This window comes from Emydura macquarii, unplaced genomic scaffold (genome assembly GCF_026122565.2).
Source record: "Emydura macquarii macquarii isolate MOO-44397 ecotype Brisbane River unplaced genomic scaffold, CSIRO-AGI_Emac_v2 contig_2205, whole genome shotgun sequence".
In the NCBI taxonomy this organism is placed as follows: Eukaryota; Metazoa; Chordata; order Testudines; family Chelidae; genus Emydura; species Emydura macquarii.
The window spans coordinates 21,877,756-21,893,992 of record NW_027132342.1 but is presented as its reverse complement, the minus strand read 5'-3'; the positions used below and the strand labels follow the sequence as shown (position 1 = coordinate 21,893,992).

At 39.3% G+C, this 16,237-nt stretch overlaps 1 protein-coding gene across 1 annotated transcript in view; it reads right to left on the bottom strand.

Annotated features, from left to right (window-relative positions):
- Positions 1–699: 699 nt before the first annotated feature.
- AGBL3 (AGBL carboxypeptidase 3) overlaps positions 700–16,237 on the bottom strand; it is a 55,260-nt gene continuing 39,722 nt past the window's right edge. Inside the window, exons 16-23 of the mRNA XM_067558960.1 lie at positions 14,243–14,296; positions 12,734–12,791; positions 9,248–9,319; positions 6,606–6,794; positions 5,438–5,486; positions 3,769–3,980; positions 2,747–2,999; positions 700–1,718 (exon numbers count right to left, since the gene is read on the bottom strand). Of these exons, the coding sequence (XP_067415061.1) occupies positions 1,331–1,718; positions 2,747–2,999; positions 3,769–3,980; positions 5,438–5,486; positions 6,606–6,794; positions 9,248–9,319; positions 12,734–12,791; positions 14,243–14,296 (1,275 nt within the window). The 3' untranslated portion in view covers positions 700–1,330. The remainder of the gene's footprint in view (positions 1,719–2,746; positions 3,000–3,768; positions 3,981–5,437; positions 5,487–6,605; positions 6,795–9,247; positions 9,320–12,733; positions 12,792–14,242; positions 14,297–16,237) is intronic.

Below are 16,237 nucleotides of genomic sequence, written 5' to 3'. Positions count from 1 at the left end.
AAAAATGATTAAAGGTCTAGAAAACATGACCTATGAGGCAAGACTGAAAGAACTGGGTTAGCCTGGAGAAGAGAAGACTGAGAGGGGACATGATAACAGCTTTCAAGTACGTAAAAGGTTGTTACAAGAAGGAGGGAGAAAAATTGTTCTCATTAATCTCTGAGGACAGGACAAGAATCAATGGGCTTAAACTGCAGTAAGGGAGGTTTAGATTGGACATTAGGAAAAGCATCCTAACTGTCAGGGTGGTTAATCGCTGGAATAAATTGCCTAAGGAGGTTATGGAATCTCCATCATTAGAGATTTTTAAGAGCAGGTTAGACAAAGACCTGTCATGGATGGTCTAGATATTACTTAGTCCTGCCATGAGTGCAGAGGACTGGACTAGATGACCTCTCGAGGTCCCTTCCAGCCCTATGATTCTATGGTATATTGAGCTCTTCATAGGATCACATGTTCTAATAATATCCTTGTCAAAACAAACCCTAAATGCACAGAGAGGTTTTGAGAGAGTGGAGATTCATTAGTACAGGTATCATCTGAGTACTGAGAAAAGCATCTCTGCATTTAGCTCTATTTAGCCAACTCTTCAGAGGCTCTCAAACCCTGAGCTAGAGTCCTGGGAATTAATCCCAGATTCCTGGCCTTTCTTGGGGAAGGAATAAATATTCAGTTGGTATAAGAAAAACGGATTAGGTGGACAGCATCAAAGACAGCACTAATCCCACTTGGGATCCAGCATCATAGCGAGGTATGTGACAAGCTGGGATTTTTTAAGGCATTTTATTTACTTGTAACTTTTTAATTTTAGAATAAATTTATGCTTTTTGCTTTTGCCTCCCACTGGGACATCGTCTCCTCCTGCCCTACTTCCCCACAACTCTCTAGAATTACCAGTCCTTGATGTGTATTCCCTATATTTCCCCAAAGATCTATCCTGTGGCTAGCAACCTTAAGTAGCACGGGCCTGGTTGGGATTCCCTTGAGAGTTCATCAGCACTGTTTCTTGAAGTGACTGGAAGGGTCTGAGTTGAGTAACACAAACCCTACCTCTTTTTACTTTTCCATTCTATTCAGACATTGCTTTAATTCAGAAGAAGTCAGATGATTCAACATTTTTTTTAATGTCTGAAATTTGCTGACAACTAAAAAATAAAAAAAATTCTAAAAGAAACGTAAAAGCAGTGCCTTCTTTGGCTGACATTTAGAGGTCCTGGAAATCTAGAATCTGTCTTTCAGGACAGTCTGAGGTTAAACTTCTTTGCACTGTACACACTTCTGCTTCATTTTCAGAACACCCCTTCCAATGGGTTTCCCCAGGGCTGAAGACCTAATCCCTCAAGGTATCTGATGTGAAGCCACTAGTTTCCCAGTGTTGGTGTCCTGTCTGAATGGAGCCTGGCTTGCTGTATGTTTTAGCTTGTAAGTTACCATTTTTCACAACATTTGCATCAATTTGTAAACCTGACAGGAAGTTCACCCAGCTGTGACTGGGAGGTCTTGTATGCAGACTCTGCGACCCAGGCTTCAGAGCTTTTCTCTTAGCCATGGCCTTGGTCTGACTACTGCACAATAATGATGTCTTCTTTATGGCACATAGCAGAGATGCTTGATGGAATGTTTCTCTGATACCACGTTGGGGCAGCAAAATAGTTTTGCTTGATACAGTAGGCATGCCCATGTTCCCTTTCATATTCAAACAAGTTGCCAGGTCTGGTCTGAAAAAAAAAAGATGTCAGTTGGTGCCTTACATGTATCTCATTATACCCTATTCAACTTGTAGTATAGACTTGTCTACAAGATACCATCTAGTGGCTATGATCTCCAATTCCATCTATTTAATCAATCTATCATTTTAAGTATATTATGAATTCCATATCTTAGCTAATAACTTTTTCTAGCAGCATGTACAAATATAATCAAGAGATTTCTTTTACCACTGACTAAATCCAGTGCTGTCCATACTCAGTTGAACTAATCAGTACTGGGTTCTGACTTCATTTTGGGGTACAAACCATTATGATGTAAAGATAAAGAAGAGATAGCGAGAGGGCTCTAGCCAAACTGCATGCTGAGTAACTTAACATGTTGGGAAATTTAGTAGCTAGAGTTCAACTGGAGATGAGATATTTTTCACTTCCTGTCCTAAACTATTGTATAGTGTCATGCCTCATAAATGGCTGCAAATTAACTCCCAGGTTTCCATAGTCAATAAAACGATACCTATGTATAGATTGTCATTTTTTATGATTGGAAAGTGCTTTCAGAGTCTCCTGGATGAAAACTGATGATGATTATTTATCCATAAGGCTTAGGGTCCTCCAATTTATCTATCACAGATCAAGAGATAAGCATGTCAGGTCGAGTGGCTCAGTGAATAAACCTTTCAACATGTATATCAAGGACCAAAAGCCAAGATCAGCTTGAGATGGTAAACAAAAATGAGGCCTATGTTTCTAGGAGGCAGGAGTTTGCATAACAAAAAACAATGCATATAATAGACCACAAGTGAAAATTTCTACTTAGGAGAGATTCAGAAGTAAGCTGATGTGCAGTGAGAAGGGACCCCTCCCCGACAGGGTGAGATCTCTCATATTTCAGTTGCCCAACTTTGTATGGCTTAGAAATAAAGCAAGAACTTCAGCTTGTGTAAGTACTGACACCCTAATTGTTCATGCCATAATGTACATTCAAAGTGTCACTGATTGGATAGGCAAGTGAAATAATTGGACTCTTCTTCACCTACCGGTGCTGGCCAAATGATTTTGGCTGTGGTTCATCCTCATGACACTTTTCAGTGGATTGCCTGCCCTTTGCACCAGGCACTATAGGGAAAGAAAGTTGCAGTAATTCTTGTGTCTGGCAGGACTTGATCGTCCTAACATTCACTTCTTGATTTGTTGTCCTGTTTCGGCAGGACCTTGCACTTTTCAGTGGTGGCCTGTCCTTCATTTTTCTTTCTTCCCTGCTTGAATTGCTCTTTGTATTGTGATCCAGATCTGGGTCAAAAAGGAAAAAAAGCTACACCATATCAGCCATGCGAGAATTCTTTATTAGCTACAAAGTCATATGATTTTAGTGAAATGGATACCTGCTCTGATAGTTTAGTTTAATTTACAAGAAACTGAAAGTCTGGCAGCAGTAGGTGTGTCCAACAGGAGAAGTAATCTACAACATGTTTTACAGCCTAATATATTATAGTGCATGGATCTGTGGTTGGGGGACTGAACTTTGTTCTACCCATTTCAAATACTAGGCTATTCCGTTGACTCTTATTAAAAGATTTTCTTGACGATTCATGAAGAGTCATACCATACATCTCTTTATGGCATGCTGATGCATATATTAGTCAGACAGACTAGGAAATGATGGATGGACTATCCCCCAGCAGTAATAGGATGGGAATAGCAAAGTGTTAGAGGTGTTATCCTTTGGATGAGGCATTATATTAAGGTTCTTAATGTCCTTCTCTGTTGGATGTTTAGGTAGAGGTTAAAGAACGCATAGCACTTTTCAAAGAAGATATAGATTAATATCCTGTGTCCTGGCCAACTTACTCAGTGAAGCCAGTTCTGACATCCTCTTTTGCCTGTAAGCTATTGCTGAAAACCTAATGGTTGCTGTATTTTTCAGAACAATCACTGCATTCCCATCTCTTTGCTTGGTAAAATGATTTGAGATATCTGGAATAGGAAATGCTCAAAACAAAAGCAAATCCTGTTCTCTTTTGGCACCTAGCATAGTTTAATTAAAAAATTATAAAAATACCTCTCATATATGTAATTGTCTTCTCTGTGCAGCTGGTGACCCTTCTGCCTTGGTGCTTCTCTGCCCTTTGGGATGTCAGCTTGAAGCATGGCAAAGAGAGGTTTGCTCTCTTGGGTAGGATCGCATCTTGGGACATGCTTCCTCCTAACCCTAGTGGCAAACAGTTCTTTTCAAGAATGTTGCCTTCAGCACCCTGAGTCAATCTCTCAGAGCTGGAAGAAATGAGGTTCACACCAGTAACTAATTTATTTCCAGACTAATTCATGACAAAATATAAAAGATAACGGCACAGAAAAAGACACTGTTACAGTTGGAGGATCTCCTGCTATTACACTAATGCCAAGTTAAACTGAGGCATTTTCCCATGTATTTCAACTGTACAAAACAAATTATGGTGACTCAGTCATTTTATCTGAAGGATACTGATGCAAATGACATTTGGCACCTGTAGGTGCCCATCCCAGAGGTATCGGAGAGTCCCTCGAGTATGACGAGTAAAAAAACAAAAAGAATGAAATTTCTTTTTTCCTTAGCTGCCACCAAGACATAGGCTTAGGTTCTTTTTATTTTTTTTTAATACAAAAGTATGAGAAATAAATTACTATTGTGAGAAAGCTTGAATGAAGAAGTGGATTTTGCATTAACTTTGAATGCAGAAAACATAGTGGTTAATGTTATTTCATAAGTTCTTTGGGGCAGGGACCATGGTTTTGTTCTGTGTTTGTACAGTGTCTAGCACACTGGGATTCTGGTCCATGACTGGTGCTCCTGGGTGCTACCATGATAATAATAATAATAATAATTAATAAATAAATAATCAAAGAGTTCTCAAGTGTTGGTCTGGGTCCTGTGAAGGTTCTTTCTCTGTTGTATACTGATAGATTCAGACAAAAAGTCTTTTATTAGTAACTCACACAAGCCAGCTTGAATGTAAAAGGTTTTTTTTAAGCATATATTACTTTTCATAACTAAATTGGATGCTGACTAGCTGAAGTTTTATCTCTCAAATTAATAATAATAAATAATTTTCCACCATCCTGCCATTTGACTGGCTACCAGTAGTACTGATTCTACTTTTGAATAACATACCACCAGGCACTGTCAACCCAGGAATAGCTAACAGTGCATATTGAACAAGCAAAGGGATCTAATAGCCTATCAATATGTACATCAATTTATGTACATAATGAATATTGAGTATCAGTGTTACTGGTATAAAAGTCCTGCACATCCATAAGACAATACAGCCTTTAGAATTCACTGCCAAGACAGTGAAAACCTGGAAGTGCAGTATCCATATCTTACCTTTAATCATGTGAGTAGTCCCATTGACTTCAGTGGGACAAATCACATACTTAAAGTTCAGCGCATGTATAAGGATTTGTAGAAATAGGGCCTAAAATGGCAAGACAAAATGACAGAAAACCAGAAAGTCAGATAAATACAAAAGATTGATGGGGGAAAAAAAATCCCACTACCACCACCAGCTCTGAAAATCATCTTCCAAAAGGCTGTCATCCTTCCATTGCTAAACAATTTTAATCTGTAGTTTCAGTCTATTTCCCTCCCCACATCATAAAGAGATAAAGAGGGACTTTGAAAAATCAAGCTGGGATCACTCTTTCCCCTCCAAGAGAAATTCTGGAAGTCAAATATAATGTTCTCTTACCTGAAGCATTTTCCCACTTGCTTGATGGAGTCTGTAACTGGCAGCTTCACTGTAAAAAGTGTGAAAGAAACAGCATTGTAATGAATGTGCACGTCAGATTTAGAGGAAATAATCACACAATACAATACCCTGATTTTTGTCTTTGTCAGTTTACTCCCACTTTTGATGGCTAACTTAAGTCATTGGGAGTTGTGGATGCTTAGGAGCTCTGAAAATCAAATCACTTATTTAGGTGCTTAAGTACAGATTTAGTAGTCTAATTTTAGGCATGCAACTTTGAACATTTTGACCTTGGAGCATATATCTATTGCTCTGCCAGTACCTCAGCTGGATTTGCCCTGATATTTGAAACAGAGAAATTGATCAAATATCCTACAGATTAAACAAAATTTAGACTATTCAAGATTTGGTAGATGAGCAACATAAATTACCGTTTCAATTAAATATCAGTAAATGCTGATTTTATTTATTTTAATTTATAATAATTTCTAATGTGTTCAATACCTTGGCATCTGAGCACCTCTAACATTAATGAATTAGTCTCAACACCCCTATGAAATAGGGAAGTATTATTATTTTTATTTTACAGATGGGGAAACTGAGGCATAAAGCAGTCAAGTGATTTGCCCAAGGTCACACAGGACAACTGTGGTAGAGCTTGGAATTGAACCTCAATCTCCTGACTCCCAGGTCTGTCTTTAACCATAAGACCATCCTCCCTCCCATTTGTTAGTATAGTACTATCAAAATCCAGAGAAAAGTCCCCTTTACAGCACCCAGTTTTAGTATGTGGGATTCAGGGTCTCTGGGTTCAATTTCTGATGCTGCCACAGAGTTTCTGTGTGACTTCAGGCAAGCCACTTCATCTTTTTGAGACTCCATTCTGCATCTGTAAAATTGGGATAATATTATTTCCTTTTTAGCACACTTTGAATGGCTTATTTACTTACACTGTAAAATATGTAGGACAGGGACATTGTCTCCTCCCACATATACATACACCATCTAACCCACCAAAGCACTACTGTAATACAAATAATAATCAGATCCCCACAGTCTTGATATGGGGATTATCAGCTGCTTGATGATCTCTAATGTCAATATGGCATTTGATTTTCTATATATGTTTTAATCCTTCATCTCCCCCCTAGCTTCCACCATTCCTCACCTCTTCTCTGGGTCTTTTTTTCTTTCACTTTCAGCCTATTCTCCATCTTGGGAAGCTGACACCCAGAGATTGCCCCATTCCCTGCTGTTGCACCTATATAGCACATTTGTTTGAGGATGGCAGGAGGGAGAAAAAGTCTCTGGGATATGAAATGTTTTAGCGGTTGGGACACATTGGTCCAGTCCAAGTCTAAGAAAACAATAATCAAGGTCAAAGATAAATGCATTTAGTCATGCAGTATTATATTCTTTCCTGTAGCTAGTGTCATTTCCAGGAAAGCCTGGCAGAATGTAATCTACAAATTTCTATAAACGTGTTCATTTCTAGATATGGCTCCAATATCTGAGGACTGTGAGGGAGGGAAAAAGAAAGTATATTTTGCCTCTAAAGGTTGCAGGCCAAATCTCAGAAACTTCTTTCCATTAATGTATGTTCAAGTTCCTTGTTAACCTCTTCTTCTGCAGACAGGCCTTGAACAAGCAAAGCATTTAAGTACATGCCTAATTTTAAGTATATGAATAGTCCCATTGAATTATGCCTGGAATTATTTATGCCCACAATTAGCAGCTGAGGGGAAAAAATAAAAGGTCAGATTTTTTAAACCTGTCCCTCCAGAATACCTGGGCTGATATATGTATTTGTACAGTATCTGTGTAGGTGTGAATATATATACACACAATTTTGAAGCTACTTTTTCTCTAAATACATAGGTGGGGTTTTTTTTAAACTAGTGAAATACAATATATTCCAACAATAAAAACTGTTCCAGTGTTAATGTTTAATAAAAAAAATTGGCAAGCTGGAGACCAGAAACAAAACTTTCTGTGGAATTTTCGGAAGTCTTTGCTGTCATCTTTGATCCACTAACCCAAAGAGAAGGAGGGAGATAAAACGTAGGGAAAAGTTAAAATGATTTTTTTACTATTTTTCAATATATTTTTCTGTTTCCCATCAAGTTCTACAAGAGAATAACCATCAAGTAGATCATAGTTTCTCAACCTCTGGTCCGCGTACCCCTGGGGGTACGTGAGACACAGGCAGGGGGTACGTGACGAAAAACCCAGTGAAGGGAGCTGAGTGGCAGCTGCTGGCTTCTGATGGCTGCCGGGCGGCAGCTGCTGGCTTCTGATGGCCGCCAGGCGGCAGCTGCTGGCTTCTGATGGCCGCCGGGCGGCAGCTGCCCACGTCCCACCCAGTCCCAGCTCCCAAGTGGGAGCCCGGCAGCAGCCTCCTGTGTCTTGCGAGTTGGGCTCGCAGCTGGGTGGCTGCCACCCATACCCCGGCTCTGAGCCGAGAGACAGCCTCTTGCACCCTGGCTTGAAGATGGGCAGCAGTTGCCTGCCACCCGCCCACATCCCTGGGTGCCAGCGTGCGCGGAAGCCTCCTCCACCCAGCTCGGATTAGGTGGCAGTTGCTCACCTCTTGGGCTGACAGCCAGGCGGCAGCTACCTGCAACTTGCCCAGGTGGCAGTGCTCCTCCTCAGCTCTAGTCCGGTGCCCAGAAAGCCAGGTGGAGAGCCCAATAGCTTGCCCAGTCCTGGAGCCGGGCTTGGTTTACTTGTCAATTTCACTGCTGTAGCTGAGCAGTGAAACTGACAACTATGACAGCCCCAGATTTTACCAGTATAAAAATTTTGAGGGGCCCACACAGTGTGATTTGCCCCAGGCCCACACTCCCCTAGGGATGGCCATGGGGAGCACTGCTATCTACTCTGGTGGGCCGTTAGTGCCTGCTCATACCTCACAAGTTCCCGCCTGTGTGAGGAGAACACCACATGTCCCCGCCGTCAGGCCATAGTGATTGGCTGGTGTTGACCTTTGCTCCTATATGGAGGAAGGGGAGGAGGAAGGAGGGGAGAAACAGCAGGGGGTTTTGTGATCTGCCACAGCCACATAGCACTGCAGAACTCAGAACCCTCCTGCTTTATGAGAAATACAGTCGTCCAGCGGTAAAGGGGAAAAAGATTGTATTTCTCAGAGTGGAAAATTGAGTGTTGGGATACTTCTTAAAATTTTCAGAAGTTAGGGGGAGCTTGCTACTTGAAAGGTTGAGAAACATTGAAGTAGATAGTTCTCTGCTAATGGAAGGTACAGCAGGTCTGAGTTCATGTCAGGAAAAACAAAGAGGGATTCAGAGACCTGTTTTTAAGCAGCATGAATGGAAAACATGAAATCACTGTTAAAACAAATTGTTACAGTATGATGTTATTATTATCCCTCAGTATTATAAAATGTGATTGTTTTTTTAAACAAATAGCCTTCACAACATACAATAAACATACAAAAAAAAGGGAAAGTTACTTTCTAAAATTTATCCCTATGAGTTATTAATAAACCCTGACCATGAACCGACTCCATAGGTTTTGTCAGGAGTTTTATTAAAACCTCCACAGAATTCCTGTATTTTAGGTGCTCATATGCACTCATACTCCTTAATATTTATTATTATTATTACTACTACTACTACAGAACCTGAGACTCGATAGGTTCCCTATGAGTGATGAAACCACTCATGTCAGAAAGGTAAATTCCAGTATCCTCAATACAGCTATAGATGGAAAAAAATATGTTATCACATATCTATATCTAACTGATACATAATATAGGCACACACACACATGCATATTGTTACAATTACTCACCCGATCCCTGTTCAGGAAAAAAAGGACTGAGATATGGTTCTGTATAATTTGCTTGCACAGCTGGCACAGCGTCTGGAAAAGATTGTAAAGACTGCATTTAAATGAAAACAAGCTTCAACTTTTTCATCTGCATAACATTTCACCATGGTTGCTTTCCCATGTCAGAAATGGGCCAGAGGTCAGAGCTGATTTTGCAAAAGCAAAAATGTTGATTCCGTATCTGTGGAAAACCTTTCTGGAATAAATAATTATTAAAGGCATAAATAATAATAATAATGTTCAAGTAAAAACAAAAATTAACAGTAGGGAGGAGTGGGAGCAAGGAAGGCTCATACTCAGAATTGTATTTTTCTGCTTTTTCATAGCCTAACTTATTGATTTTACAGGCTCCCGACTCCATGATAAGCTAGTGGAGTAGTGTACATAGTGTAGTGCTATGTACTACAAATTCCATCAATCATCAGTGCTGAGGCTTCAATAACTTTTAAAAATAACCTTTGAAGTAAGTACAACCAAGGAAACTCTGCACTCCTGTAGAGAATTCTTATTTCTTTAGAAGTATGACATTAAAGTACAGTTTGGAGCAAACAAGATTAATAGATTCATGTATTTTAAGGCCAGAAGAGACCATATGTAATTTAATATGACCTTTTGAATAACACAGGCTAGAAATATAATCTAGTTACCCGCGTATTGAGCTCTATAACTAGTTCGACTAAAGCATACCTTTCAAAAAAGCATCCACAGGTTTGGTTTCAAGATATTAAGAGATGGAGAATCCACCATTTTCCTTTGGTAGTTTGTTCCAGTGGTTAATCATCCTCACTGTTAAAAATGTGTGCCTTGTTTCTAATCTCAGTTTATCTGATTTAACTTTCAGTGATTGCTTCTTGTTATGACTTTCTTTGCTAGACTGAAGAGCCCTTTAGTACCTGGTATTTTTCCCTATTGAGGTATTTACATACCACAATCAAGTCACCTCTCAATCTTCTTTTTGATAAGCTAAACAGATTGAGTCTTTAAGTCTCTCACTACAAAACATTTTCTCCAGCCCCCAAATAATTGTTGTGGCTCATTTCAGCATCCTCTCAAACTGTTCAACATCCTTTTTAAAATGTGAATATAAGAAATGGACACAGCATTCTAGTATTGGTCTCCCCTATGCCACATGCAGTGATAAAATCACCTCCCTACTCCTATTCCCCTGTTTATACATTTAAGGACTGCATTAGTTAGGTCTTTTTGCTGTAACGTTGCACTGAGAGTTCATGTTGAGTTGCTTGTCCACTCTGACCCCTATATCCTTTTCAGAGTCACTGCATTCCAGGATATAGTGCCCCATTCTGTAAATATGGCCTATATTCTTTGTTCCTAGATGTATGACATTACATTTGGTTGTGTTAAAACACATTTTGCTTGAAAGGGCCCAGTTTACCAAGCAATTCAGATTGCTCTGCCTGCCCTGTCCTCATTATTTACCACTCCACCAGTCTTTGTGTCATCTGCTAATCTTAATCAGCAATGATTTTATATTTAGTTCCAGATGATTGATAAAAATATTGGATAGCATTACGTCTAGAACTGATCCATGCAGAACTTCACTAGACACCCCCCCCCATTCAGTGTTGATTTTCTATTGACTATTACTTGCAATCTTTCAGTTAGCCACTTCTTAATCCAGTTAACACGTGCTTTCTTAATCAGAATGTTGTGCAGTACTAAGTTAAACACCTTATTATAAAGTTTGTTATATCTGCACAATTTTATTTTCCAAACCCAATTCATCAAGAAATTAAATAAGGTTTGTTTGATAAAACCTATTTTCCATAAATCCATGTTGACAGGCACCAATTATATCCCCATTCTTTAATTCTTTACTGATTAAATCCCTATCAGTTTTCCATTACTTTGCCTGGAATTGCTTTCAGGCTAACTGGCTCACAATTACCTTTGCTGGTTGGGATGACATTGGCACACTTCCAGTTGTCTGAAATGTCCCAAATATTCCAAGATTTATCAAAAATTAACATAAGTAAGCCAGAGATCTCATCAGCCAGCTCTTTTAGGAATCTTGGCTACAAGTTATCTGGACCTGCTGATTTAAAAATGCTTATCCATAGTAGATGCTGCTTAACATCCTCCTTAATTACTAATGAATTGGAAAGTACTTCCTCTTCCTCATATGAGTGTATCATCCTGCTTCTTTCCAAATACAGAGAAGTATTTATTGAACACTTCTGCCTCTTTTGCATCATTATTAACAATTTTACCATATCCATCGAGTAATGTGCCTATACTATTATTAGGAATTCTTTTGTTCCAATATACTTTAAACATTCTCTCATTAACCTTAGCCCTGCCAACCGTTCATTTTCCCTTATGTCTTGACCTTCTGTCTTTTTTACATTTCATAACTTATAATTTATACTGACTGCTGTCTGCGTCCTGTTTTTCCCCATTTGTTATATATTTTTTTTCTTTAATATCTAATTGCAGCTTTCAGTTCCCCTTTTAACAAGGCTAGGCCTTTACTCAAAATTGTTTTCTTTCTTGATTGTGGAACTCTGGCTTTTTGATCACCTAATAAACTCTTCTTAAACAACTCCCAATTTTCATTCACATTGTTCCATCTAATTTTTTCCTTCCTGTCAATTCACTCATAATTCTTCTCAGTTTTGGGAAATTAGCCCTTTTGAAATACCAAATATATATACACATTATAGGTTGCAACTACCTCTGCTCGCCCATAATAAATGTAATCAGGTCATGATAACTAGTCCCGAGGCAACCATCTACTTCCAATTCAGGGAAACCTGATGTTTACACTGGAAGTTTAACCCAGAAAACACAGTTTGGAATAAGCATATTGACCCAACTAGAATTGTGTGAAAGTACCAATTTTTGCCTTGTAAGTACTGCAGTAACTTCTGTTTATGGAAGCTAGTTTTATTTCTGCAAAAAAATCAAGGCAATGCTGAAAACATATTTTTAGTGAACATATTTCCTGTGACAAATTTGCTGGAGGGGAGACTTTTCTTCCCCATCACTCTAGGCACAGGGCTTGAATGGAGTCTTAAGAACAAGCTGGATTTATGCTATGTTATTTTATCCAATTTTTTCCTCTTTAACCTTCTTGTGCCAATGAGAACATTAGTACAACTCCTGGCATCCTAGCATTTATACTGGCAAACATTTATTCTTTCAGTTTTCTGGAGGTGGCCAATCATTCTGGATTCAAGATATCTCCTACAAGATAGCTCCCAATAGGTGATGCAGAATGTGACAGGTGGTGACAGTGGTGTGGAAGATAGGCTATAATTGGGATGAATGGAAACTGAGCCAAAGAACTTTGAACTTCTATTTTTGGTATATACTTTTTATTGCAGCCAGAGAGACTACAGAAAGACTACAGATTACAGAAAGACAGTATTTGAATTACAGGGATCTCATGCCCCTGATTCTCCCCCCAAAAAAAGTGAGGCTTACCTTTGACCATGGGGTCAATTTCCTTAAGTATTTTATGTAATGCTGCCAAGCTGTTAGTCTGTAAGAGAGGACAGAGACATATATTATTTATTTATTATTATTATTTTTATGAGTCTACTATAAATGAAACCATGAGAGACAGAAAGAAAACGGCATTTTGCTGCTGCTCAATGGTTTGTCAAGGGAGTGCAAATTGGCTCAATGATTTTCCAAGACGGTGACAAACTTGGGTAGGAGTTGGGTGGTTTGTTTAAGTGGGAGAGGGGTAATTGGTTGAGGCTGCGTAGTTTCAGGAAGGCTGAACTGGCTGCTTGGTTTGGGATGGGTGGAATTGACTGATCGTGGGATTGAAACAGGATGTAGAGGTATCGGGGACGAGCAGACTGGTGGATAAAATACAGGGTTATATGATAGACCCTGTTCCTGGAATTCTTAATTTAGGAGTGATAGTAGATGCTGAGAAAAAAAATTAAGCTGGAAAACTCACGCAATATAAATGTAATTTGCAAAGAGATATTAGTTTTATGTTTCATAATCATTTTTAGTGGCAAAGCTAATACATGAAATAATTTTACAAATATGATTTTGGGGATGACCGGGTCTCTTTAGCAGATCCCAGGAAGTAACAAAGCAAGTTAATTGATGTAGTAGAGACATGGCTTTTTTATTATTATTTATCTTCTGCTCAATTATATCTCTAGCACTGCATAACAGTGAGGAGCACCACAGCAAGAGTCTCAAAGATGAAACTCACTATCCTGATGCAGAGTCTTTTAAATGGATTTTGGGCCAAACACTCAGCTGGTGTAAAATGCCATTGCTCCACAGAAGTCAACGGAGTTATGCTGGTTTATGCTAGTGGAGAATCCTGACCCTTTCTGCACATCACTTCATTAGTAAAATGAGTGCAGCATTTGGCAAGTGGCAGTGCTTACTAAAGCAGGCTACATTTCACAATACTTTTTGAATACATTATTTAGTGTTCCTGGGCCATCTGAGGGACACGGGCCAGGCTTCCTTTGGGTGGTGTCCTGAGTATCTGTGACATTTGCTTTTTTTTGTACTTCCTTGATTCCCCAGGATTTAGTTGCCTGCCTGACAAGTGCTGTCTGCTGTGTCCATCAGAATCTTTCCTACTGGCCTCTTCAAGCTGGATTGTGCAAAGCTTCTAACATTGTTTTGGCTCACCAGACCACTATGCCTGACATTTAAAAATACATGTTTTCTGTCACTAAATCCTAGCTTGGACTGACACTCTTGAGTATACTAATTTAATGCCTTAATTAATTACTTAACTTAATTAATGCCCTTTTTGCACCTTCATTTCTCAGCTGGGCCCACTGTTTTAAAATCCCATTCCTGAGGGGGTTCTCAGGGTAAATAAATAAATAAATAAAAGCTAATCATATTAGGAGATGGATGCAGAGTGATCCTTCTGGACAGAATGATTTATAATAGGAACTATAACCTCCTAAATTATATGATTTCTTTCTGCTCAAATACAAGTACCTGGACTCTGGTGACATCATTGCTTCTGGAACTAAAGGGGAGATAGACGGAGACCTTTGAAAAGAGAAATGTATGAATCACATGACAGAATGCCACCATCAGCACCACAAACAAGGAAACATTAATAAGAAGACAACCAATAACTTACTTCATGCAACTATTGTTTGGAGAGCTTTTTGCTGACTAAAGCAATGAAATAATTTCATACAACTTTTACGGTTTTACTTATCATACATAATGGGAGTCAACAAAGGGAAAATAGCAAGCAGGCCTTTATTTGCCTGCACTAGAAAAAGCACGTTTGAAATCATAATCTAAAAGATGGTTTCTCTAAACCAATTCTGAACAGTTTGGACAAGATTTTTGTTTTTTAAAAAGGAATCTAAAGTTAGGCATTGAAATAACTGGCCTGAATGTCAAACAGGCTGAACACTCAGAAACGCCCACTGTCCTGTTTGGAAGCTGCTGGCTGTAGTAGCAGGGCTTGGAAGATTTTGTAACGCGCTGGAGATAGTGATGCCGTGGGGCTAGTCTGAACCGGTTTGATTAGAATTGCTGCACAGCACCCTAAGCAAGTTGCAGGGCCGGTTTCGCAATCTGCTGTGTAGCTTGTTTGGGTGCCAGAAGGAGGAGAAAGTGAGGAAAGAAGGTCATGTGCTGTAAATTAGCCAATGCTTGCTGTTCCCTAGAGAATGCTGTATAAAAGCTTGAAATGCAAACTGCGTAACGAGACTCGGCCATGAATCCACTAGGATTGCGTGGTAAAAATCCCTTGCAGCCTGCTTCACAGAGCTCATTAGAGTCTCCCTCTGCTGATTGGCGCGTAAGCCGTGATTAAAGATACATATACCTAATTGGTGTAGGCGTGTTTTTATTCCTCACCTGATATCCAGAACCAGCAGGCAGCTGTGATTGAGCTCTGCCTGGCACAACACTGGCGCTCAGCACTTTTGAGAAACTGGCCACTTTATTTAGATGTCTGCACACAGATTTAGGAGCACAATTTAAAGCTCTTATTTTTTTAAAATCTTGGCTTTAGGGCCACATTTTCAGTGATCAGGACCCACAATAAAAGTCACATTTTCAAAAAAGCTCAGCTCCCATTTAGGGACCTAAATAAAGAATAAAGCACCCAATATACTGAATTCTTTTGAAAATCTGACCCGAATTGTGGAGCCAGATTTTTGAAAATCTGGTTCTAAGGGGATAGAGTTGTGGGTTCCTAGTTATATTAGGAGGAGGCCCAAGTGGGATAGGGAAAAAAAAACCCAGAGATATGAGATGCCATGTTAAACTTCAATATCAGACTTAGGCCCTGAACTGGTAGGTGATTCTATGCTGATGATCCCCTGTGCTGGTGCAGAACCACACTGATCACCGACAGAACAATATAAATAGAATGGCAGACATTGAAAGCACTCTGATTTTGTTGCACAACAAGACTTATTCTAATATTGAAACATCCAAGACTCTGTTTCCTGCCTTAGAACTTCATTCCTATGTTCCCTGAACATATTGTACAACTCCATCAGTTTTACTTTTTGAGTAAGATGTACCTGGGGAAAAAACAGGTAGATACACCATGCATCCATTAAATCAACAGGCAGGATGGAAGCTGCAATATGGTTAAAAATGGGAAGTCTGAGATAACAGTTGATCAATACACAACATCCAAAAGTTTATTAAGTTTTAAATACACAGTGCATTATTAATTACTATTACTATTTTTTTGTATTCTGACAGAGCCCACAGTATATTAGGTACTGCCCGTAAACACAGAAAGACTCAATACTCCCCCTGAAGGCAGAGGTGCTAGAACTAGGGGCACTGAGGATGTGGAACACCCCCTGGCTTGAAGAGGTTTCCATTTTATACAGAATTTACAGTTTGGTTCAATGGCTCTCAACACCTCCCATATACAAATTGATCCAGCACCCTTGCCTGAAGGGTTTCCAATCTAATGTGCCAGTCCTGCAAACACTAATGCATATGTAT